The 26,976-nt window shown below is 47.5% G+C and overlaps 1 protein-coding gene across 2 annotated transcripts; it reads right to left on the bottom strand.

Annotated features, from left to right (window-relative positions):
* Positions 1-862: 862 nt before the first annotated feature.
* abl1 (c-abl oncogene 1, non-receptor tyrosine kinase) lies at positions 863-26,171 on the bottom strand. Of its 2 annotated transcripts, none has more exons than XM_049018704.1 (11): positions 24,143-26,171; positions 10,111-10,275; positions 8,276-8,571; positions 6,893-7,165; positions 6,596-6,680; positions 5,965-6,142; positions 5,395-5,579; positions 4,881-5,033; positions 4,516-4,605; positions 4,020-4,136; positions 863-3,881 (listed from the first exon to the last, which is right to left on the bottom strand). In XM_049018704.1, exons 1-11 carry the CDS (start codon positions 24,273-24,275, stop codon positions 2,296-2,298), a joined length of 3,261 nt encoding a protein of 1,086 aa, XP_048874661.1. In that variant the 5' UTR covers positions 24,276-26,171; the 3' UTR covers positions 863-2,295. The 2 variants fall into 2 exon arrangements, with proteins under 2 accessions (XP_048874661.1, XP_048874662.1); XM_049018705.1 differs by lacking the exon at positions 24,143-26,171 and adding an exon at positions 14,045-14,797.
* Positions 26,172-26,976: the final 805 nt, after the last annotated feature.

Here is a 26,976-nt window from a genome sequence, read left to right as displayed (position 1 = left end):
AGAATTCCATGGCTCTTTAATGTTCTAAACCTTTGTTTAATCATGCCTTTGTCTCAATATCCTTTCACCCTTTGCTGGATTTGGTTTCAGTAATTTAATGAATTTCACAATTCTTTACCCTTATCTCCATTTTATAGCAGGGTCACAAAAGCATCACAGTAGAATTTGGTAGTTTTTCATTCAGTAAAAAAGCTTCATCTAACTTGTGGAAATTGCAAGAAATGGCTCCATTACAGTCAGTGTTTCCCCTACCTTCAGCAATCAAGAATCTGCAGATTACAAGAATCTAATAAACTAATGAAAGTTTCATGTCATCTAATAACCTTTCTGCTGGTAATTTTAGTGTAGGAAGATGAAATTGCAAACCTGTTCAAACCATATTGAATTTGAAATTAGTTTCCTCACCGTTTAAGCATTTGTACTACATGGATCATATTAAATCAAATAGGTTGAGACAGGATCAGACCAGGTTGTTCAAGCCAGCGCAGGCAATTTAAACCGTAGTGGTGTGTTCATGAAAGACTTGGTTTTCCATATGCATTTTCTGTACATTCAGCTACAAAATTAAAATTTTCTTGCACTGCAGTAGGAAGCAAATGTTAGGAAACAAACAGTTAAACCAGTGAGTATCAGTTGCACTGACAGTACAGAGTTTGCAACTGGAGCAGAGACTAACAGTGCACTGAAACCTATACTGGGTAAAGGTGGTGGCAGGACAGCAGGCCAGTTCCTTGGTTGTCAGGGGGTAGAAAACAAATACAGTATTAATATGATCAAGCGTTTGTTATACCTGCAATACAATTTGAAAGATTTTAATGAAATCGGTAATTAGCAAAATAATAAAAGCACCACCACTCAGTCATCACAATTACTCTGTATTTTATCAACCAAAAAATTGCACCGGGGTTATAGAGAAGAAGAGAGGAAGGTATGTACAAGGAGGAGCGCCAAAACGCCAAGTTAGTGTTCTGAAATGGTGACACCATTAGGATGCAAGTCAAATACAGTGGCATGATGTACAAAAAAGTACCGTGTTACAAAGTACAGGCATCGCAGTCAGAAAGGGCAAGAGCGATGGCCAAGAGAACTCCAATACTGAAGTCTATGAACAGTAAATTAAAAATAAACCATATCCTGACAGGCTGGATGCAAAGTGGCACGTAGGTTTGGTATACCTTTTTTTTTGCTTAACTGTCCATCTCCTCCATGTGTAACCAACCCTCTGGCTTAACAAGTAGCCAGTGGTGTAGGTTGCTTTTTTGGTTTATCTAAAGTATAGTCTTTAAAAATGGCTCGCCAACCACCTGGGAATTTCTAACAAACGCCTGTGATGTCATCATTAGGAAGCTCCTGAGAATTCTGTGAGAATTTAAAAAAAATAATAATAATAATAAAAAAAAGCTGTCCAGAAAGATATCTGTAAATGACCACAGTTCTTTTAAGACATCAAAAATGTCAAATTATATGCTAATGCACTGCAGAATTCCCCAAGACTTCTGGGCACAAGTGTTTGATAGGAACAGGCAAGCAGACAGACCTTGTATATATCATAGACCTAATGGCTTTTACTGAATAAACATGTAGTGCAAAGCCATGTTACTCGGCTTGTCTATGCGGTCTCTGCTTTTGGGTTTATGGTTTTAAGGCACGGATACGAAAAAGTCCCACTGTTCCAGATTGGCCCCTGCTCCCCGACGCTGCCCACCTCCGTAAGCACACAAGCCTGGCTGTGAGCAATCATGTGATCATCACCGTGCCGTGAAACAAAAGGTCATTCTGTTTAGCTTAATGAGATGAGACTCCTCTGCCCTGACAGGCTCTTAGCCCGATTCCAAGCTGAGAACAGACCCCGCTGACACTCGAGGGGATGGCTGAGTAAACTGAAATAAAGCAAAAAATGAAAGCAAAAAGCACATTGATCTCTGTTCTGTAACCCTTCACATTCCCCACCGAAATCTCGGCACTATCAAATGGGCCAGAACAACATTTGGACAAACTGGAGTTTGTACCGCTCTCCCTTATACCGTATATAAAAACATCTGTATTGTGGGAATAGAAGACACTTTAAAATATTAAAAACCACAATTTCAGGTGAGGCAGACTCCAATGTTTTTTCAGAAAGATAAGTTAGTGTTTTGGCTTTTCTTACTGCGCAAAGCTGGGGATCCTTTAAAGGATTTCTCGCATTGCTTAGCACTTTTTGTTTTTTCTGGCCTGGGGTACAGATGGGGCTCCACCCCCATCATGCTACGAAGTGCTCCCTGATCACGGTCTGGAACAGCAGCACCTTTGTCGCTAACTCTGGACAATGTCACTTATCTCTTTAACGGAGGACAGCAGCTTGGTAAAGTCCTGCTGTGCGGCAGCACCCCCAGTGGTGGCCGGACAGACCTGCAGCTCGCGGAGACTGCTCTCCAGCTTGGTGACGGCCTCGCGGAAAGCGAATTTGCTCCTCATCTGCTGGATGGAGTCCACGTAGCTGGCACAGTGCTTGGACAGATTTTTGCCGGCCTCTAACACGGCACTGTGGCTGCTCGTCTGCTCGGAGTTCCGGTCGATGGCGGCCCGGAGTTGCTCCATTCCCTCCAGCACCATCTCCCGGGTGGCAGCTGAGTTGGAGTGCCGCTCCAGGGGCTGCCAGGCCTTGCGCAGAGGTCGTCGGGGTGTCACAAGGGGGGGAAAGGTGGCAGACACACCCTGCTCACTGCTAGAGGGTCCCGAAGACAAGCAGGGTGGAGACACTGAGGAAGATGGCTTTGGGGATGGCAGCTTCGATGTCCCACCCAGACTGACTTTCTTGCTGCCCTCTTGTGCCAGGGGAGACCTGCCCTGTTCACAGGTGCTGGGGGTGGGAGAGTGAGGGTCAAGGCCCTGTGAGAATGGTTTAGCCTTGGCATCGGGCACAGTGTCCTGGGAAGGGCTCCAGGCGACTTTTGCAGACTTTGCAGCAGGAGGCGGTGGAGGCGCTGGCTTGAACTTCTGTAATTTACCCTTCTCCTTGTGCTGACGTCGCAACCGGCACTCCTCACCTGCTGCCCCTAGGGCAGGAAAAACATTGGGCTTTAGCAGCTCTGCTTGGAGGGCGCTGGTCCTGGAGACCTCACCCTGACTAGGTAGTCGGCGGAGCAGTTTAGGGGTCAGGGTTAGGGGGCTGGAGCCTGGGCTTGACTCGGGGTCCCTGAAGACCTCGTCCGACATGTCCTCTGTCTTTTTGGGCAATCGCGGCGGGGGAGTGAGGGTGCCGAGGCGGGGGGCACCCTCTTGTTTATGTTCCATGGATTTCTTCTGTGGCAGGGCGGGCCGGTCGCGGCAGCCACCAAAGGAGCCTGAGGGGAACTGACGTGCTTCCAGTTTGCGAGGCAAGGTGACTGACTTTCTGTCCATGTGGTGAAAGCCAGGGTGCATGCTGGAGGCTGAGGAGGAACGCAGGAATCGCTTGGAGTTGGACAGGAGGTCATCCTCAACTGGGTGCACAGTGGGTGCCTTGCCACTGGCAGCAGGGGAAGCAGGTGCACCTTTCTTCCAGGAGTGCACCGGGAGGAGCCCGGAGGGAGCTGGGTAGGCGGCCGCCCCGTTGGCTAAGCCTCCCGCACCATTGTTGGCACTCAGGAATTTGGCGGGGTCAACGCCAGGGATGCCATCGCTGAAAAGAGAGCCGTTGTTGAACTCCTCTCCACGCATCTCTGACTCCCGAAAGGAGCTGCTTCTCTTGGGGGGAGCCGGAGCAGTCTTCTTCTTCTTCTTGATGAGGTTGAAGAGGCTGGTCCGTGATCGGTCCTTGTCTTTAGGCACCAGGCGATCATCCTCATTCAGGTTGCCGTCAGACAGCCTTTCCTTGCCAGGCAGCACTGGAGATGCGGCCATGCTGGATTCCGGTGGATCTACGGCAGGCAGGAAACCAAACCATGCTTACCCAGTCTGTTATTTTTAATGTCAGATTAATAATGATTTTACATAAACCAATTCCCACTACCGGACTGGTATCTCCCATGCCAAATTAACAGGGACCCTGGTCTCACCTGGACTGTCTCCATCTCGGTCCATGTTCTTGCGCAGGGTTCTGGTCTTGGTCGGCAGCTCTGGGGCCTGCTGAACCGAGCTCGGCTCTGCCTTCTTCCCCAGCTCCTTCTCCACCTCTGCCGGGGGTGGGGAGACAGGAACCAAACCCATGAAGAAATCCGGTTAGGCTGAGAGCAACAATTTCCACTGACTGAGGTCAACTACAGGGGGACGCAGCCTGCAACCCATTCAGCACTAGCCAGTAGTGGTTTGCCTCACCAATCCTGGGACCAACTCCCCGCTGCTGTCAAACATTAATGTCTATATAACGTCATCTATGGTTTTATTTATGTTATTTATGTTATATTCCCAATTTTTGCGAATCAGATTCCCCTCGATTGAGCTAAGAGCTTCTGCTTGGGAGCCTAAAATCATGGGACAGGACCGGCCCAAGAATGAAACCAGATCAGATCACTGACACTAAAGTGCGTGTGTGAGAACGGAGGCGAAACACACCATCGGAAATGCTGGACTCCTGGAACATGGTTTCAAATGCTTGGTGGGTCTCAGCAAACGATGGTCGCTCTGCGGGATCCCACTTCCAGCCTTAATGAAGGGGAGAAAGCCAGCAGATGGTAACAGGGAATGACATCTCCAAAAGGGGGACACTTCAGAGGTATTGGGAAATTGCAGGTAGCGCACACACACACACACACACACACACACACACACACACACACACACACACAGCAGACAATATTACCAAATAAGCCAGTTCATCAACATGACAAGAGACAGGAAATTAATCTCGTGGATCAGAGATACAGCACAGAAACGGGGGGACACAGTCCTTCATGAATGAAGAGGCCTCCAGTACTCACAGGCTCTCATGAGCTGGTAGACCTTCTCCGGACATCCCTCTGGTCTGTCCATGCGATAGTCCTTCTCCAGCAGCTCGTACACCTGGGACAGGTCGATCCCCGGGTAGGGCGACATGCCGTAGGTGGCGATCTCCCACAGCAGTACACCAAACGCTGCCAGACAGAAGGCGGGATTAAGCAGCAGCTTCACACTGGGCCATCATCACTTCTTCTACCTCAAACCTGACACTGCAAACCCCCCAATTTTCTACTTTTTCAGAGTTCTACTTCCCCAGACGACACCCAAACCCACTCAAGACAAGCATAAACTCACACCATCAAATTTCCATTTAGAGACCAACTTTCCCATCTTCTTATCAAAACATACATCATGGTGGTCTGACTAAAGCACTAAATAACATTACTAGGGCTATGTTTTCATCAAAAGCCTAAAAGATTCACAGTATGAAATTCCAGTTGTTTCTCTGTGAGACAGCACATCAGGGAGTATCATTCTGGGTCAAGCGGCTCTCACCCCACACATCGGACTTGATGGAGAACTTGTTGTAGGCCAGACTCTCCGGGGCGGTCCATTTGATGGGGAACTTGGCACCGGCGTGGGCTGTGTATGTATCCCCGGTCATTAACCGGCTCAGCCCAAAGTCTGCCACCTTCACGAGGTGGTTCTCCCCCACCAGGCAGTTCCGGGCGGCTAAGTCTCTGGGGAAGGGGACGCAGCAGGCAGCCCAGGTTAGCGCAGGACCCATATGAAAATGAGGCTAATGAACAAAAATTGGAGGTTCTTGCCACATACAAAATACTAGAATCAGCTAAAATTATCTGAATATAAAACATATGGAGTGTTCCACAAAACTGGTGAAATCCAGTTTTAAGTACTGTTCACGTAAGGAGTATTCAACTGGGAGAATATTATGATTTCAGAAAGCAAGCTTGTTTCAACAGCCGAAGGATGGGTCCGATTTTTTTGAAGACTACCTTCAGATACCTCAGGACAAGGCCACGCTCCAGGTCCCCCTAGAAAAGAACGCGCACACGCACATGCACATGCACACACACAGTAGACGAAGTGAGCAGGCAACCTCACCTGTGGATGAAGTTCTTCTTCTCCAGGTACTCCATGGCGGAGGAGATCTGGGTGGCCATGTAGAGCAGCACCACGGCATTGACCTCCTCTCGGTTACACTCACGCAGGTAGTCCAGCAGATTCCCATGGGTCATGAACTCCGTGATGATGTAAAAGGGGGGCTCTCGCGTGCACACGCCTGCAGGGACACGTGAGAGTGTCGTGTATTAACATGCAGTCGGGCAGTGAAATGGGCCGCATACCACAATGGAGAATGAAGTAATGAGCAGAGGTTACAAATACAGGTCAAATGAGTGAAACCTCGGGAATGAGGCCGCATGCTTGTGGTAAGAACCGCCTTTAGATGTATGGGTGTTTCCAGGGTATGTACAACAAACAGAGAAAACATATAGGACTGCCCTAGCTTATTACTCTTCCACAGAAGACAGTGAGGGCACATAGAATGACAGAGTAATAGCAATGCCTTTCTTACTAGGAGCAACATAAACCCCCCCCCCCCAACACATTCCACTGATGATTTTGTTCATTTCAACCCTAAATGAACACCAGCAAAGTTCCAAAGCTGTTGTTATTCCTTCCGAAACAGGTTAAGGGATGCCAGCAATGCACACACACACACCAACACACTCACCCAGCAGCTGCACCAGGTTGGGGTGCTTAATCTCTTTCATGACCGTGGCCTCCTTCAGGAACTCCTCCACCTCCATCGTGTCCTCCTGTGAGCAAGCGGACAGTGCAGAGGAGACTGTTAGCCAGAGCCGTCCAACAGACTCCAGCTATACTGAGCAGCCAGGCGGGTGCTCTCCTACTTTAGTCATTATCTGCTCTAAGTTTGCACCTCAGCATAATATCCATACTGCCTGTAATTACAGGTGCAGAATACTAGCAGTTTTCGTACATCGAGCAATTTCACCCAGGCAGAAGGTACCTTGAGGGTCTTGACAGCCACGGTGAGGCTGTACTTCTTCCAGACACCTTCATAGACCTCCCCGTACTGCCCCCCTCCCAACTTGTGCTTCATGGTGATGTCAGTGCGCTCCATCTCCCACTTGTCGTAGTTGGGCGACACTCCGTAGATGGTGGGCTTGTTGCGCTTTGGGGCGGGGTAGTGCAGCGTGGTGATCAGCCCATCAGCCACCGTGGAGTGGTGGTGCACCAGCTCAGCAAGCGTGTTGAAGCGGCTCTCCGACGATACATACAGCTGGCAGGGGAGCAGCGAGGAGCAGTGACAGGTAAATATCAGGGGAACGCTACCACGCAGGGAGAGATCTACCATCTCGCCACCCCAACTCTGCTCCTCACAATCTTACCTGCAGAGGCACAGACAGGCAGCAGCTTACGGTTCCCCCAGATCCACTGGGAGGTCAGACCAGAATATCCCATCTAACGACACAATGGGCCTTAAGACATTAACGAGGCTGCACTGCAATTGGGGCTGCATGACATCACATCAAAATTATATGATGCATGCGCAATAATCACCAGGGCTTTAGATAATGTGTAAGCATTTGTCCGGACCCCCACTTTTTGGTACCATATGGACATTAACTTTTAGTAAATAGATTGGTAGTAGGATTAAAATTATTAATGAGAAGTGAATCGTGACACTGGAATCTTAGTGATCTGTATAAATTCAGCGTATCCTTATTTTTTATTAAATTCGGTTAACGGAGCACGCCACATGCTACCGTTTTAGTAAATCATGGAAGAAAGAGATATTGTGGATAAACATCAGCGGTGTGATGGTGCGTTTTGCAGTTTAAAGTCTGACACGTTTATTAAAAGGATATGCCAAATTTATGCAGATTAACTTAATACTTTAGGCATACTTCTAATTGGCAAAAAAAATTGTAGTAAATGCCCATATATTATCGGAAAAACCGAACAAATGTTTACACCTGTCATCGGAAACCCTGGTGATTATATGGCATGCACCATATAATCTGGATGTGATACATTGCAGCCCTAACTACAATTAATCAAGACCTAAACAAGGTTTCAATACAATTACAACCCCCTACCCCATTCCCCAACAAGCCTCCTCCTTAATGTGTGCCAGGCATCCTCAGCCCCAGGTCTTTTTAATCGGGGCTAGAGGGCCCCTTAAAGATCTCCCACACTAAACCATAGCGCACCCCCCCATCCCCCACAGTCCTGCCCAGCATCACACCGGCCTATGTGCATTTAGAAGGACAGAACTTTCATTCTAAGAAGTATGAGTTCTCTTTGACAGCAGGTAAGGATGGTAACTGGGGGGTGCTGCCACGTTCCCTGTTGGACTTATCGTGTCTTTACGAGATACGACACCCACCTTGCCGTTGGAGGCCGTGTTGATCCGGTAGTGGTAGACGCGGCCCTCGTAGCGCAGCGAGATGGACCTCTGACCTGGGCTGCTCTCGCTCTCACGCACCAGGAAGCTGCCGTTGATGCCGCTGCTCAGCAGGTACTCGGCTGCGTTGCGCGACACCGGCCCGTGGTACCAGCTGTGCTTCTCCAGGCTGTTGACGGGCGTGATGTAATTGCTGGGCACCCAGCCCTGCCCGTTCTTGGTCTGCGCCTCGCACCACTCGCCATTGTGGTTGTATCCCAGCACCCGGAGCTTCTCTCCTGCAGGAGGGCATGGAGTCGATCACGACACACAGCGACTCCCATGTTAGTCCCAGTGCTTTGCGTTGTGGGTAATATGAGAATATTTAACTCGTCTATTAAGTACATTAATTTCAAATAAATTATTTGTAATACTGCTATAAAATTTTTGGCAAGCATGAGAAGCATTAAAATATTTTAAATTTTAAACAAAAAATACTTTTGCCTGTTTAGGATATTGGCTTAGCCACTCAAACTATTACAGAATTAAAACAAAACATATTGCTGAGGACTTCCAAGGGTATGGTACTTGCACTAGATGTCTGTGAGAAATGCTTCACCAGTTCTCCTTCACATCCCATTAGCACGAATACCCAGGCATGTGTAGCCCCGACTTCATGCATAGCTAGATTCAACCCACCAAGCCTTTCCAGGCTCAGCTTAAAAACATATATCTTTAAAAACATCCCCTAGATTGGAACAAGAGCTCTGCTGTTATCAAGGCTGCAGCGCTATATTCAGTTGGAGATACAGTGAAGGTGATATGGACACATTCACAGCACGCGACAGACATGCAGCAGCTTGTTTACAAGGAGGTGCCTCTCACACCATGACACTTAAATAGACCCCATTTCGCATATTAGTTTGACATATTCCTGGAAGCTGACAGGTGTCTCACACTTCAGCATGTGATAGAGCATAGTACCACTGTAGTGTGGTAATAATTTGGAACCAGCAACTTGCCCGTTTACCCCGATTCTGTTCCGACTAAGGCAGTAACAGTACACATATTAGTTGTGTAAGATTCAGTAAATCATTTTCAGTTCAGCATATGCAAAGAAACGAATACAATTATTGGCAAGAGTGAAACTTAAATTCACAAGCACATGTTCAACGGGAAAACATTACGCTAATTGTAGCTGTAAGCTGGTTACAGCTAGTGCTGGTTACAGTCAGTCATAATTGGCAGTTTGGGAACATTTTGGTTTCCCAGTTAATTACACCAGCACTAGAGAGATAACAGTTGATAAGACCAAGACTGTCTGCCGGCTCTGTTATACCGAACTCAGATGTGCTGCTGAAATCCAATATGCAAACATTTGAGAATGTTGAGAATTGTATGGCTGGAGCAGGGCTGAAACCGCCACTGGCGTTTAAGGCATTTTTGCCAGGAAATTCAGACAGGGCTAATAAATAAATAAATAGATAAATAGACTAAGGCTATAAGGATACTAGATATGTGACCATACTCCGTAGTAGAGAACACAGGATTTAGTTCATTATGATTATGTTTCATTTTTGATTTTTTAAAATTCATCTTATTTTTACAATGTGCAAATAAGTGTTTCATAGGTTTCATTATTCAGGCACATCAACAGGCGCGCTGCTGGTTTACAATGACTCCTAAATGTGTTTGCAGTTTTAATAATAATTCCAAAAGAAATTCTGTTATCCATGCTGCACTGAAATTGCACTGCGAACCCAAAAGCGAGGTTTGTTCCGAATTGTGAATTTTGAGAACCGTTAAACTCCTCGATCTGACACACAGTTTGTTCCTACCTTTAGTGATGCTCAAGGTGTTGTCCCCGCTCGCCACAAAGTCGTACAGTGCAACGAACAGGTTGGGGTCGTTTTCACTGGGCCCTGCCAACAGGTTCTCCTTGGAGTTCCAGCGGGCAGCTTCCGTAAGCCCTGGCGGCTCGAAATCGGGTCGCTGGAGAGCTTCTGTGCATGGGAACAGTGGTAAACTTTCACTCGCATACGAACACATAGACATTAAAAACCTTGCATGAATCACAAGAGAAACATCTCAAAATGTGTCCAAAATACCCCCTGAAGAGAGCACTGCAATCTAGGTTGCCAGGGGTCCAGAGCCATCAGCGGACACTATGCTTCTGCTGTAACAGAACCCCCATGGAAACATCAGGAGACCTCATGGCTGGATTGCCTACGGTTTATTTTTCATGCGACAAGGCCAGGTGGCACAGAGCCAGACAGCAAGGGGCCTAAGCCCCAAGGAAGCACAGTGCCCTTGTTATTGTCATCCTGCTTAAATTTTTGGCATACGAGGGTGCTCAGCTTCCACTCACTCTCCAGGACAATCTGCATGGACAGGCAGGAAGGAAGAGGCAGTAAACCTTTGTGATAACAGCACAGGAAAGACTGGAGCTGATCTAGTTAGCAACCTGATGCTTCAGGCTAATTTGTATGGCAGGAATTTCTGGCATTAATGTGGTTTGGGTACAAAACTCAAAAGCTCCATTTTACTGGCTTGGTAATAATTGCCCAGTTAGGTCCCTGCTGGTCATGGTAAATTCAGTATAGGGGTTCATTAAAGGGACTGGGAAACCAATGCAACTGGTAAGCCGTAACAAGACTGAGTGTGTGGTATTCTTCAAAAGGGAAAGAGTATCTTGGAGCACAGAGCACTTACAGATGTTGCAGTGAAGTCGTGAACCTCCTGGTTTCATGTAGCACTGTGCAAATCTGAAGGCAGCAGTGCTTCTTTAGAAACCGTCACCAGATCCAGTGAGTTTCCTCATGCCACCAAATGCACTGACTAGAGATGCGAGAGCGAGAGCAGCCTGGGTCAGAGGTCCATCTCGCTGCGCTACGAGGGCCGCGTCTACCACTACCGCATCAACACAGCCTCCAACGGCTAGAGACTGTATCAGCGAACTACTGCTAATCAGCCGATTTACCGGTGATAATTCCCTTTAAAATGGTGACCCATATTGCTGTCTGATGTGTGGAATTATTTTAACGTTAGCGAAAACGACATTAGAAATGCATTTTGCAAACACTGCTCTGGTAAAATTCCATGAGGATGACCGATCAACATTTCAACAGAACAAATTGCACAAATCACCTTAACTGCTCACATTGAAAAGTATGAAGAGTTTGACAAACAGATCCATTCCAGTAAAGAAGGCCACTGAATAATTCCAGTCAGTCAGTAACACCAGCGTTCAACAGTGTGAAATCAAGATATTATTTGGAAAATTACGGATACTTGATGATCAGTTCTCTGTTTTAAACGTTATGGATATATAAGATGCATACAGTTATAAAATGCAGTGCTCTGAGACTGTTACTGTATTTAGCTGGAGTGTCCCCTTAAACGTATTTAAGCAGAATCTCCCAAATTAGTAGCTGTGACAGTCTTCGAAATAATTGGCTATTGGTACCAGCCAGAAATATCCTTATTGGTGCATCACTAACACTGACCCAGTCTGGTCACGCACTACACCCCTGCCGATGTCACCGATAACTGGGGGGGGGTTGGGCAAAACTTGCTCTCTGGGACTCCATCCGCCTGTGACCACGAAGCCCAAGCCTATTCACCATGAAGTCAAAGCACTGTGTGGGCCAGCGGTGTGGTCCAGCCTCACGCCGCAGCGGCAACACACTGCTACACAGTCCCACATGAGCAGCCCGCGTTTCACAGCAATTCATACTAGAAATGTAGTCTCACACATACCTTCAGTGCCTGCTGGAAGCGGTACACCCAGACCATCAGAGAAAATGATTCAACAGATGACTTGCCACCCCCCGCCCCCCCGGATGTGTGCCAGGTGAGACAGTCAAGCCGTCCCAGACCCAGTGCCGTTTTCCACATCGGCCTGCCAAGGTAATACGGTGGTCCCAGTGCCACCAAAGCCACGAGATGAGAAGCCCATCTGACAGCATTTGGCAGACACATGGGAGTGAGGATAGTTGATGCTTTGCATTTTACATCTTTTTATAAGCTTATTGTGGGCGAAGGAACCATATGAGCACCACTATATAATTACTGCACAGACATCAAGTCGCTAATGTACTATGACGCAAATCCCCTCCTTCTTCAGTCATACATTTATCTCCCGAGGTTTCACTCCATAAGAGAAACTTCTTAGAATTTACTCTTGTTATCTGATTAATTATGGCAGCGAAGACTTGGCAGAAGGCTCGAACCTCTCAACGCAGCCCCCTACTGCGGTGAAATTACAAACACAAAAAATGCTGAATGAAAAATGAGAATCCCCCCCTCTCCTTTTTTTATTTAGCTGTTGTGAATTGCCCAGTGAGGAATATTAACATGCCAAAAACAGGCTTTTGAGCGGGAAAAGGGGGAGAGTGAAGCAAAGAGGGGTGAAGTGAGGCAACAGGGCATGGCAGTGACATCACCACGTGAGTCTCAGCAGGCCACATGCGTTTCACCACCTTTAGCTGTTTGGTCAACATCGGCAGCACCGGGAGAGATACTACAGGCCAGACACATGCCAATCACATCGATAAACACTACGATAACACAAAGTATTGGGTAAGACTGTTACATTACCCGATTACTTTGTGCCCACCTAGATGTAAGACAACTACAGCAGACGGACTGAAGTCAGATCAAGGATGTGACTCACATTCCATGGAAAAGCCCCATGGACTAGTCAGTTCCAGAACTTCCAGGATGAAGCCTCCTAAGAGCTCATTACAATTTACTTGATCTTCCATATCAGTTCCAGATATGACAAACCACTGGTTACTTGGAAAAATGATAGAGATTTGTTTTCCAAAAGATAACAGTCAAAAGTAGAAAGATAAAAAAGTCTAAGTAGAAGATGTGAGGCACCAAGCGGAATGAAAGATTAAAATAAATTCTACAGTAAAAAAGTAAAACATTATTAACATGACAGAAGTGTGAATCGGAGGTTAAACCACGCAGGCAGCCTTTAATGTTTTTAAAACATGAATAAGCAAAGTTTTGTTTGTTTTTTTTAAATGAATGAACAGCCCTGAGCTCATGACACGCTCACTGGTGTGTTATCTCCAGAGCACCCCTCTCTCACTCCAGCGGGCACATTCCACTTCATCCACTAGACCCGGCATCAGTCACCAAATGGGCCGCGTCGGGCACGAGCCCTGGGCACCGCCAGCGTTTTACGACGGAAAGCAAGGAATAATGGCTACATCTCTTACAGACTTCCCAGCTTGACTGGTTAACTCCAGAGGACCGTTTCACAGAGCACACTCTAAGCTGCGGTTTCATTTGGCCCTTCAAGTACTGGAAAGTAACAGCCAAGTCCTGGGCAGTATCTGTTCGCCTCTGATGGCAGGTTTCGTTATGCAATGCTTGGTACTCAGTCAGCCTCTGGCAAGGCCACCATTATAAATCAATTACTCTAGCCATTCATTATGTTCTCACAGACATTTATGCTATAACTCACAGAAGCCTCTCTGCCACTGCTGTCATGGCAGTCAGCAGCAGAAAGCAGGCATTAATTCTAGTGGCGTCCCCAAGTTGTACTCCACACCCCCCCCCCCACAAAACCCATCTTTGTTCCCCTTTCTTTCAGAAAACCCCAGTTGTACACAAACTCGCCAAGGGGACCCCACTAAGGGGGGGGGGGCACATCTGTCGAGCCTGCAGCTGCCAGTGCGCCCGTCGCTGCCACCTGCTTCCCAAAGCTGACACCTCCCGCCACATGCCTCCTGACCCCCCCACCAACCAAACCTTTACCTTCCAGGCAGGAGCTGGAAGAAGGGGGGAGCTCCTTCTTCGATTTGCACCCCACCAACTTGAGGCAGATCTCCAGCATTCTCATCTGTTTTATCTCGCTCCCGCTCCTGTGACCGTCCCGTTGGCTGCCTGCTTGCTCACTAGCGTCCCTCTCACCGTCACTCCTGCTCAAGGTCACTATTTCCACAGGTTTAGTAAAAATCAGCTGAATGAATTCAATGTCACTGAATTCAAATCAAAAAAGCTGAAAGAGGTTAAATCTGGAGTTTGCTGCTCTCCTCCACTTTCTCTCACTACTTCTCACAGAGACTCAAACCGGGCTCCTTTTCGGTCTACAAACTTCCAACTGCACGCGGTTCCAACATCACTCTCCGGACAGGAGGGGGAGAGGAGGAAGCACAAAGGCAACGGGGGTCTCAGACTCGGGGGCTCGGCATGGTTCAGTCCATTTCCCCGAGTGAATTCGCACCGCGTCCCTGAGCCGGAGAAACTGAAATGAGCTCAACCTTGTCAGCAGCTGCCTACAAAGGGGCCCTTTCACAAGCTGCCCGCTGGGCTGAGTGACATCAGCAGGCTGGTCCCGCCCCCACAGAGACACACTCGCGCCTGCACTCACTCACACACACACACACGAGCAAGCACATGCAGGAAGAGTGCTTACAAACGCCACAAACAACTTTCAGAGTCTGAATAAGCATCCAGTTACTCAAAAAATTTGAAAAAAAAATTAAATCAGACCCAGGTTAAGAGTCCCCCCCCCCCCACAAACACACACACACACACACACACACACACACACACACAGCTTGTCAGTTATATCATCACGGCCACCTCTCCAATGCCTTGGGGTTTTGAAACATGACACCCAGAACATGTGAGCAGGGGCTCTTCACATTATTTGTAAGAGGTGCTTGCAGATCTGACAGGCACCGCCCACTGGGCATCAACAGGCGCTCCTGCGTCACGCTGTAGATATCTGAAGTGGGCTCAGCATTGACTGTTTTGAATATTATTAACAGGACTAACAATGATTATCACCTAAATAATGTCTGGCCCTCTCTATCACATAAACTGTTTGCATCAGACAGCGAGGTCTGACCTGACTGACGACATGGTCTAATGACTGAAAAAAGGCTACTGCAAGAGGATTGAGGTACTGGACTTTCGTTGCCCTGGTAACAGATGGTAGCCGAGCATCAACTGAAAGTCACGGCACACTGACATCACCGGGGCAGAACTGCCCAGGCTGGGGACTCCAGACTGGCTGGAACCTGGGTCTCGGCTGTCTACAGAGGTGCGAGGATGGCCGAGCTGGAAATTCCACTCGCTGGGGGGGGGGGGGAGGGCGGGGGGGGTGGATGGTGCGATACACTTCACTTAAGTGCAAAATAGAAGAGCAAGACTTAGGGCAGCACAGCCACAAAGAAAGTGGGTTGTATATACCAGTAGGCTGCAGGTTTGAGTTCCTGCAGGGATGCAGCTCGTATTGCAACGTGCAAGAGAGACAATGCACCAGATCCATGTCAAAGCATCTTGAGAAAAACTAAGTGAGAGGTTTGAACATCTGAAGGAACAACAAACAACTGCATCCCCCAGAGATATGACAATAACCCATTAATTAAAATTCTTCTTGTCTAGCCTCATTCACACCAGAATAGATTTTATGTCCCCTGAAACCACATGGATTTTCATATGGAGCAGAATGATGTCAATTCTTTCTTTCTTTTTTTTTTTTTTTTAAAAAAAGGAAAAAAATATTTCAAGACTCAGGGGTACTAAAAATAGTTGAAAATCATACCTAAATATTCAAACGTTATTTGTGATGATGTCAGTAAGGGGAAGTAAGAGTGAATTAAGCATTTCAACAGAAGCCCAAACCTTTAATCCTACAACACGTTTGCCATCAGCCTTCTCCCATTCACCTGACTGTACCCACAGTTTGGTACATGCCCAGCTGACAGCCCTCCTCTCTGCAGGGTGATACGCAGAGCTCAGAGTCTAACCTGCAACCTAGGATGTGAATAAAAACCTGCATCTTCTGGACCGTATCTAAGCAACTGCATTTAGTGTGGCACAGCAGAGGGGATGAACCCCACTGCAGGACACATTTTATGGTCAGTGATTCATTATAGAGGCCACAAAACCCACTTTAAGACCGAAAATATGCTTATACACATTTAAAAGACAACTGGAACACGGCCACAGTGATCTAATCCCTCAACACATGTGCCTGTGGCGAGACAGAAAAAGATTGTTATATGTTTATTCTATACATCGCTACAATAAATCATTTGCCCATTTTTTTTGTGCTAAAATATAAATAGAGAAGGACAGTTCCCATCACAGCCCAATGGCGGACACACCACGACCACACTGCGGAAGACAACAGCCTCGCATACAACTGCGACCGAGAAACCAAACCGTATCCTTCATCCCCCAGAAGCACCGTGCAATGCAGTCCGAAGGGGGGGGGGGAAGCATGTTACTCTACAATGACCTCATCGCAGAATCACTCTTTGTGATTTATACAACCCCATGCGCAGGATCTTAAAGGTTAGCTGACGTATACGGGATCCATTTAGGATCATTCCTTCCGCCTGATCTTCCTTAAGATTCCACAGAAAAGCAAGCCTAAACACTAACATCCCCCCCAGCAGAACGATGGGCTTGAGTTCGGAACCAAAACCCTCAAGGCAAAACAGCTAAAACAACCCACTTCACAGCTTAACATAAAACCATTAGCAACTCGACAGACTTTGCTTTAGGTCTCCACCAGCATCTGACGTACTGGGAACAGAGCTGCTGCCACCTGGCCCCAATCACCCAGAGCATTCGGGGTCATGGACACCAAAACCACACAGTGCATCAGTCAGTGGGAATGTGAGTAGATCTCAGGGGGTAAATGTGTGGGGCGCTGATGGCCCTTGGTTAGTAACATTTCTGCAGTGCTGCTCTGGATGCCTGCAATACTGTGGAGATCTGGCCTGGTTCTCTCCTTCCGCAATGACTCTTAGGGGCTTTAGCGTTTACGCCAACTTTCAAAAGCGTCTAGCAAACTCACGGCAGACTAAGCCTATATTATTTGTCCAGAGAAACAAGAACATTTGCCTCTTAAAACCTATTCCACACTAATCTGTTCTGCAACGAACCCCCATTACACCAGCACCTCTGACACTACACCCCCCTCCCAGCCCAACCCAGCCCAGCGGGCCCTGGGAGACGAAACCCAACACCCAATAACAATGTCAAAAACGTCAGGCTGGCTGGCACGGCGCCCACCGGCTGCAGCAAGGGGAATAACGGGTATTGGACTGATTCCAGCAAAGGGCTCTGACCGATTGCAGCCCCATGACAGCTGCAAGGCGTGTGGGGGTCATTTTACTAAAGCCACGCGACAGAGTTTACAGAGACAAAAGAGGAAAGGAGCCCATGGGGGGCATAAAATAATGTAAGTAAATAAATGTGCTCCAGTGCAACAATCGCTGAACTTCCTGACAAACAAGCCCCACCATGCTCTTGCAGCCTATAGACTGTGATGGGTGTAGCTAAAGCCCAAGTGACTCTCGAACACAGAACAGGCCTCCGAGGCCCTTGGAAACGGAGCATTCGGCGTACGGTCGGTGCCTGGTGTCGTCGACCTCCCAGCAGGAAACCAGCTTCCTTCTAAGCACAAAGGTCATAGTCCCGGCCGTGCTAAACGCTTCACTAGCGGCTCTTCCCGTAAGCAATGACACAGAACTTCCCCGTTCTAGTGAGGGATCACGCAAAACAGATATGACAAGAGATGCAGGACATTGCTTAGTCACAGAAACAGCAGCCCCGGGATGCCATGGAACAAAGTGCCAAGTTGTGGCAGGACAGTTGTACAGTTATAACAAGTTACTCAAGTTTTATTGCTTTATGTGGGGGGGGGGGTAGAATCTGTAACAATTTAAGCAAATAAATTCAGTGTTCTCAAACTGCTCCACCTGGGGGTGGCAGGAAGCTGGATCCCACAACGTCTCCACTTCCGAATGAGCCAAAACAACTTTCCTCATTTCCCAGTGGTGGTGGGGGGAGGGATGGTGACCTAAGACCATCAACAGAGCCAAACCAAACTGATCCCAAAGAGCATCACTTGTGTTTGTGCAAGATTAATCGCCCTGGAAAGAAACTCAAATTAAAAACAAAAATCGCCTGTGTGTGGGCAAGGGGAGCGAGACGTACAGATCACACATCCCACGGAGGCCGCTTCTGGAAACCTGAGACTCGGCACATCTGAACTTAGGGAACCAATTATCTTGGTCAAAGCTGTTTTTTTATGTGTCTGACTCACATAAATGCTGGAGCTAAACTATACCATATTCGAAAGTGTACGGGGGGGGGGGGGGGCAGGCTGCTGTTCTGACTGCCTTGTAAACAAACTGGCACGGCAGCTTAAATGTTTCCTAGAGGAATTACAAAGAACTGCAAGGAGCACTTTTACCACATATAAACATAAATCTGTGTGGACATGCGTTTGTGTGTGTGTGGCGGGGGGTGGTAGTGGATGCTGTTCTTATTAAAACACAAACTCATACAGATACAGATCACCCCACTCTGAAAGCACTGATTTTTTTTTTGGCCCAACAGGTGTGCAGTTACTCAGAACAGTGTTTTGCCACTGCAGCGATGGAGCTAAAAATCCTAGAAACCCAGGTGACGTCAACACTGCGGTGCAAAACATCACGAAAATGCCGATTGGGATAATGTCCTACACGTTTCACAGCTCAGCTGAGGAATGGGTACCATTATTACAATATTGGAATTAAAAGGAGGGGTGCGTGCAAACACACACACACACACACACACACACACACACACACACACACACACACACACACACACACACACACACACACACACACACACACACACACACACACACACACACACACACGGGATTCCTAAACCCTCACAGCCCATACGGACAGTCGGCTGGAAGCCACCGCCTGTGACTGGGTGGAATTTAACAGCAGATAAAGGCTGTAGAAAAACAGCAGCTGCGTGCCCGTCATGCCAAGGAGGGCTTCGTCGGAGGGGAGCGCTGCTGTGGCGAGGAGCCCTCTATGTGTTCCTACCCAGTAAACGGGGGGGTGGGGACATGCAGCTGTGGCATTCTGACCCTTTGTTATGTCAGTGGCCCAGCCACGTCTCACAGTCACAATTCAAGGACAGCAGGCACTCAGCCACATCTCAGCCATCAAATTCATACAGAAAGGCCTAACTGGCAAATAAATCAGACAGATTGAACGACACAATGGACCGGCATCCCATTTAGGGGTGCCCCATGCTGACTGGGATTGGCTTAATACTCCAACCACAACTGCGCAGGACAAATGATTGGAAGATGGATGAATGGATTGACGAAAGAACACACAAAGCAGGGCACATGTTCAGTTTGAGCTGAATCAGAACTGTCTGAAATTCATACCAATGGCACACATTTTTAAACCTTTATCCATGATCCAGTAAAGAGCCACTTGTTACTATCTATCACCTAGTGTGAATGTTAGTGCAGTGAGGCCAGTGAGATGGCCAAGCAACAAATCGCAAGTCAAGCTTGTTGTCACCACATGACCCTTGTATGTATATGTACATGTGTGCGTGGAGCATCTACTTATTTGTGCACTGTCATGAACAGGCATGTACAGCAGTGTTTCCAAATCGGGGTCTTGGGGACCCACAGAAAGTCCACGTGGACTTTTTGGCAGGGAGCTCGGAGGACGCAAAAACATGGACCCACTGTGGGTCCCTGAAGACCAGATTGGAAAACACTGGTTGTACAGGGATGAGAATAAGGGCCACACACATGCAAACAGCAGGACTACATGCCTGACAGAGTAAGAGAGAGGGTATGGAGCAGCAGCTATCTGAAAAGGGAATTCTTAGAGGATAACATTCCTGTCTGCATTACTCTAGCTTGCCCAGAACTCCTTGGCCTCCCCACCAACCACAGAACCAGCAGCATTAATAAGGCAGCAATTCTCTACCAGGAATTGACAACACCACAACAGCAAGCCCAGCTGCTTCACCATAGTGATAGACAATAGTGACAATGCTGAAAATGAGCCAATCCCTTCTCCGTCTGCTATAGAGTAAGTTGTGAAGATGAACACTACGCACAGGCCAAGCAAACCCAGACAGGCGGACGACATCATTAAAAGGACAGTCAGCCAAAGTCAAAAATCAGCCAAGCGGCAAAACTTGCAAGGTATTGCGGGAGACGTCAGCAGCAGTCCCCTTCCAGGTGGTCGAGTTCCCGAAACCACACTGGCTCGCTGTGTGGCAGGAAAACCAAGTGCGGCGTGAGAGACACGCCACCCGGAATGTGACATGCTCAGAAGCTTGCATTGCCAGAAAAATAAACAAAAAGAAACCAGAAGACATGATTCCATAGTGGTTATTATTAGGGGGGGAATCTCATACTGTGGAAGGACATGTAACCCACAAAAAAGGAGGAAGGAAAGGGCAATGGTACACAAAACAAAATCAGTCATGAGAGGTCAGTACCAACAGTGAATCCAAGACACACATCAAGCCCCACTGGTCTCAAGTCAGCAGATGTCTTAAGCAGCTCTATGCAAGTGTCAATAATACTAATAATGGGGGGTTGAAACAAGAGCAGCACTGAAATCGATGCCTTGAGGCGTTATGCATTTACAGCATGCCTAGCACGTGGTGGTATTTTACACTGTTAGACAGATACTCACTGGCCTCAAGCCAGTGAGTGTGTGAGTGCCTTGCTGGAGGACGCACGTGTGCACACCACACATGCACACACACACGCACGCACGCACGCAAATGCCTTGAGCAATCAGAAATTACAAGTCAAACCAGAGGAGGAGCCAGCAGCCAGTCTGATGAGCAGCCAGTTACAAACCTGACAATGCAAAAAAAGGCACCTGCCCCCAACCTCCCCGTGGGGGGTGGGGGGAGAGGGGATGGAGTGTCTAGACTATGCAGATTCCAGGAGTTCCAGCCAACAACTTAAACTCCAGGTGCATGACCCCCCCCCCCCCCCCCCACACACACACACACACACACACATTCAGCAGGTGTCAATCAATAACTCAGGGCTTCTGCATGGTGACATGAGGACCTTAAATTCACAGTCAGATGAATAATTTAACCAAAAAGCAGCCTGCAAGCTTCTGTTAAAACACTGCCAGACAGCTCAAACTTGTGGTCATACTAGCTTTTCATGAGCGGTAAAATACAGCGTCTCCGCCACAGACCTCCCGATTTTGTTTTAAAGTAAGGTGAGAAGGCAGAACTGTGAGAGCTTAGCCCATCCCATTCATTCCACAGACCTCCCGAAAGACCAAAAGGCCAAGGACCCCACACTCCCCAAGGACAGAACCCACCATTTGCCGTACTGGACACTGCAGAGCATTCTCATAGGGGATCCCACCCAGAGAGACAACAAATCACAAGACCAGGAGGTCAAAGAGTGCTGACATGATATGTATAACCCACCCATCCATCTATACCTATATGTCTACATGTATGTCTACCTATATATATGTCTATCTATAGCAATATGCCTGTCCATCCATCCATCCATCCATCCATCATTTATGTAGCCATGCCTCAGGGCATATAAATTGATCAAAACAGTAAAGGGAAAGCACTCAAAATATGCTTCCTGAGGGCTTCCCTTTCCCCTCACTATCTCTAAGTTGAGGACAGATGGTCCAGATCCCAGCACAGGCCACCAGACACCGGAATGGAAGCCGAGCCACTATGACATCTACACTTGGTGTACTGCCGTACACTGGCTGACCAAAGCTGAATGGCAGGGCTCCTCAAAGGGCCCTCGATTCCAAATCCAGGCCTTGTTTTCAGGTCTCCCAGGTAGTTCAATAATTACTGATTCTGATTGGGTACAGAGATTTGTAGACACCTGGCTCACAGATAAAGGAAGGCTGGGAAATCAGCAGTGCTTGGCCCTTGAATACCGTGATCTGAAAGCCCTGCTGTATGGGAAGGGGAAAAAAATACATGAACTGATGCTATTATACTGAAAGGTTTCAGAAAAATACAAAGCTAGCTACAGAAAACAGAGAAATGTATTCTGACTATGCAGGTAGTGCCAGACCAAAAGCTCCATTTTAAGGAAATACATGCTATAAATGAGGAACCATCCTCTGTATCAGGGCATTCTGCAAAAACAAGGTACTTCCTCCAAAACCACTGCACAGAGCATGAGCTGTTCTAACCTTTGACCGCAGCACACACTGTTTCTGGGTATCTGCTAGCCTCCAAAGAGAAGTTACAGTGCTGGACAGCATGTTACAAGAAGCCTTGGAAGGGGAAAAGGGGCAGAGTCCTGCCAAGTGACAAGAGTAGTCTAAATGTTACTGGACCGAATAGACAGCACCAGAGCTCTGACACCCTTCATAGCTGCCCAACCAGCTATGAAGTTACTGTTTAATTAAAAGCTGAAAGAGGTTGAGAGTTAGGCTACCTGAAACCTGCCACCCCCCACACTCTGCACACTGAAAAAAAGCAGCACAGAGAACCGAGGACACCTCAGGGTGTTCTCGCAAAGATGGAACAGGCAAGAACATGGCTGATAGAACAAAAGCCTACAGGAATCAAACTGGAATACCACTGCAGGAGAAAGCTGCAGAAAGTCCACCCACATCCCTGAGCCAAGCCACTATCGCGCAAACAAGAGTCTATGAGCCACCTTCCTGTTTGGAGATTGGCAGAGAGGGACAACACTTCCTGACAAACATTCCTGGGAGCCCCAATCACATGGCTGCTTTTCTCTCTTTCAGGTAAGTCAGCACGCCTGCGAAGGGCGGCCAAGGAGCTCCCGGCCTTTCATAAGCAGTGTGCTTGATCAGAGAGATCGTGCAGGCCCTGCAAACAGAGGCACATGGGCAGGTCTCTACTTGCCCTTTGCTGGCTTTTTTCCACCCCAGCTCCTCTCCCCGCCAGTGGAGCTCAGAACTGGATGAGTGAGAAGCATCGTGCAAGCAGCTGCAGATGCCAGGGGAGAACTGGGAATGGTTGGGGGTGGGGAGGTTCATGAATTAGAGATCCGAAATTACTCTCTCTCTCCTCCTCCTTTCTCTTTGTCTCACACCCCCACTCTAACACCCCTGGATCAGCAGATGGCCTACCCCCCCAACCCATGCCCCAACATCCATGCTCTGTTCTTAGACACATACAATGATAATGTACATGTAACAAAACCAGAAAACATCACTTCCAAAAATATTAGCTGTCACACCCGACAGGTTCACACTTGACCCACGTATACAGAGCCGAGGGTTAGAGAGATGAAGCAATTTAGATTAAGAAATTATGCTCAAGAGTACCAAAGCTGGACCTCATTTTGGCCAAGAACCAGCAACAACTTCTGGCAGTGAAGCTCCTTAACCATTGCTCTACTGACCAGCCTTGTACCGGTTTTGGGGTTGACAATGAGTTTTAATTTGTACCAACAGCTATATGTTTGTGGCTAATTTGAGGGAAGTTGAGATATAGTCAACAGTACATAATTTAAAAACCAAACAAACTTACTTGACTGTATAAAAGTGTGTTTTGTGCCAACTAAGCATGCCTTTTCTTGTACCCTAACGTCTGCTGCTGCTTTTAGCTTAATTAATCTGCTTCTCTGTTAGCACACAGACCAATGACAGACTGAAACCACCAGTGGGGCTCATTCTAAAACAAGACCCCAGAAAGAGCAAAGCCCTCCCAACAGAAACCAGTGCAAAGTGCCTCCCCAAATCCTGCAGTCTTGTAAAACAGCTGGTGGCTACCGAACTGCCATGTACCCTGTCACATACTGGCAGGAATTTCGTAAACACATACACTGGACAAGTTGCAGCAAGAACAGAGGGCATACTGAACCGTTATCTGGGGCCAGAAAACATCAGAACTATGACTCCATTGACAACTGGCTATTTCCTAACAGCAAATTAAAGGTCAGACTTTATGAAGTTGTTGTATGAGACTTAAACCACCCACATATAAAATCTCACTAAGTTTGGACCTAGACTGCATGAACCAAAAAACAGCAAACAGGTCCAGCATATAGAGCTCAGAGGGTTGGGTTCTTACCGTGTACAGCGAAGACGTTGCAGGGAGGGGCCCCATGGCGCTGCGGCTCCCGCCTAACTACCTTGATGAAGGGCAGTGCTGCCAGACTGGGCCTCCGCTGCTCACTGACAAACTTCCCCGGCTGCTGCCCCATAAAGGCTGGAGGCCGGGATTGCGCCGTAAGCGCTCGCTACTGCGGTGGGTGTCTCCCTGGTTGGATGTTGGGGACTTTGGCACCGAGCAGTCCTCTGCGTGGTGATTCAACTCTTGCTTTTGCTGGTGCACTCCACAGGCGTTGCCCAAACTAGACCAAAGATCCAATAAAGCCAGACTCTGGTGCGGCTGGGAGGCCTGAAATCCAGGTCATCAAGGAGCCACTCTGTTCTACCGGTCATCGACTGCTGTGACTGTCCGGCGCCCTACCTGTATAGTGCCCAGTTTCATTCATGTGTTCTAATGCATAGAAATGAATATCTTCACAGTACAAGTGTGTTCAGAGTAAAATTCAGGATGCTGCAAGTACAAGCTTATGTTTTGGCTGTTATACTTTGGTTGCAGATCCACACATAAGGCCACTTGATTTAAACAAAAAAGTGTAATCAGTTTTGCACCATATTGGGTTGGTTAAAAGGAAAGGATTTAACATAAATCATGATCCAATTACAATCAGCAGTTTTCCAGAACAAAGCAAGGTCCTAGAGATACCTAATCTAGTGTGACAGGTGATTCTAGTAAGACTATAATTTCTAATGATAGTGTTAAAAACAAGTTTAGGGCAATAATCCACAAGTCATTTAAAAAAATGGTCTTACCTAAACGTGATCACGGTGTAACTACATTAAAACCATCTTAGCAGCCAAAAGCCAAAACTTAAATAAAACGGAATGACGAGCATTTCAGCAAGGCACCCAGGTCATAATAAATAGACATATTTAAAAGGCAATGACACGATCCATGGCTGTGCATAGATTTCTCTTAATTACAATAAATGATATTTCACATTAGTGGATTTCAGTAATAAATAGGCTTTTGAATGCTACACCGTACATACATAATAGTGGTCATTAATATCTAGTTATCACCTCTCAGTTGGCTCATTACTAGTTTTATGTCAGTATTAATGAGACAGCAGAAAGAAGTAAAGTGACTGCCGATGACGAGAATCAAAATTACACCATTTTCCCATGTAATGCTTTTCTGACTCCTGCAAAAACACACTTTAAAAGCTGTTGACTACAAAGTCAATCCCATACTTGATGTACAGTCACATTCCCGATCAACGTTTAACCATTCTGATTCCAAATTCACTCCCATATAATCCAGTTTAGCTAAGGTTAAATATCCAATCAACGGGAAATTGAGAAGTTCATTCCTTGTGTACTGTCATGAAGGTTCAGCTGGTTATCGAGGCGACCCAACTGCGGAGCGACACACCCAAGAACGCAGCTCTTAGCGCGGGGACTGAAGCGTATACCAGCGTGCAACAGCGCATGGTAAGAAGTCCAGCGGGCTCCTCGCGCTGCGGCGCGTGGCTTTTATTCAACGACCGACTTTATAGGGGTCGCGCAGTAGCTTCGCATCCACCGACGAGAAGGGAGTCCGGACAGGCTGCTGTGTGGACGACACGACATCAGTCGACAGTCTCCGACATACCAACCTCCTATCCAGCTAGGCTCGACCCTCCTCTTTCCGTGTCCGCTTTTTGCCCTCCCACTCCCCGACCCCAGTGGTGGTCGCTCCCTCGAGCTCCACGCGTAGCTACAAACACCAGGGCTCCTCTTCCTAAAGTAGACGACACAAAACGCCTCTTCCGAGTCCACCAGTGTCCTGTCAGTCAAATGTCGCGGTTCCCCTGCCGCCTCAGGCGCTTTACTGACTCTCAGCCTTTACAACGTTGTGCTTTCCGACGTATTTCCTTGTCTGTCCATTTAAAATAAGACCATTCGAATTTTAATCAAATTCGAATCAAAGCCGCCATATTTCCGTACGAAGGGTGGTTTACCAAATCATGGGGGTGCACACGTTTGACGTCAGCACGCAAATGCATGTTGCGTACGCGCGTCTGCGCATTTCGGGCTGAGGGTTTTTAAACGACAGCGGGGTGTATTCCATGCAGAGCTGAATCGTACATATGATCTATTTACCGATAGGTACCTTTTTAGATTGTAATCCAAAGGATAATCAAATCCTTAAAAAAAAAAACCGGCAACATGCATTGTTGTTTTAAAAATTGTCTTAAAGCACACTGACAAAAAATCAGTGTTTTAAAGTTGTACTTTTTTTAATAACAACGGAAGAATATTGGAGGATGAATAAAATTTTACATTTCATACGAAAGTATAGCACACATAGGCTGTAAGGAGGCGATCAGGTTCCTGGCAGTGTGGCGTTACTGTCAATAAGACCAAGCTTTTGGTCATCGATTTATAGAAGTAGGAGTCAAACCATGCTCTCATCCCTGCCACACAGTGGAGAGTGTCAGTAACTTCAAGTTTCTGGGAGGTGCCATCACAGACAAACTTGCACGGACACAGCACACATCAGCAGTGCAGAAGGTATGCCAATGTCCCCTTCATCAGACACCTGAAAAAGGTCCACAGGTCACCAGCAACCCTCACCAACCAGTACAGATGCACATTGGAATCCATAATCACTAGAATTATTATGCTATGGTATTGCAGCTGCTCAGCTCAGGACCACAGGGCACTGGGGAAGACCTCTCAGGTCATCACTAGTACTCGCCTGCCTTCACTGCAGGGCATTTTCACCACATGCCTTCCCAGAAAAGGGAGGGAGCCTTATCAAAGACCCCAGTCACCCTGTGCAGCCATTTTCTCCCTCCTCCCTTCTGGAAA

Source organism: Brienomyrus brachyistius, chromosome 7 (assembly GCF_023856365.1).
Source record: "Brienomyrus brachyistius isolate T26 chromosome 7, BBRACH_0.4, whole genome shotgun sequence".
NCBI classification, from domain to species: Eukaryota; Metazoa; Chordata; class Actinopteri; order Osteoglossiformes; family Mormyridae; genus Brienomyrus; species Brienomyrus brachyistius.
The sequence above is the reverse complement of the archived record's forward strand: the minus strand, read 5'-3'. Positions and strand labels throughout refer to the sequence as shown.

Bases quoted from the DNA above. Each gene is read 5' to 3' on its own strand.
- abl1 (XM_049018704.1), bottom strand. From the start codon at position 24,275: ATGGGGCAGCAGCCGGGGAAGTTTGTCAGTGAGCAGCGGAGGCCCAGT. The intron at 8,572-10,110 runs GTAGGAACAAAC...GCCCTCCTGCAG, and splicing joins CACCTTGAGCATCACTAAAG to GAGAGAAGCTCCGGGTGCTG. The intron at 6,143-6,595 runs GTGAGTGTGTTG...GTGTCCCTGCAG, and splicing joins CAACCTGGTGCAGCTGCTGG to GCGTGTGCACGCGAGAGCCC.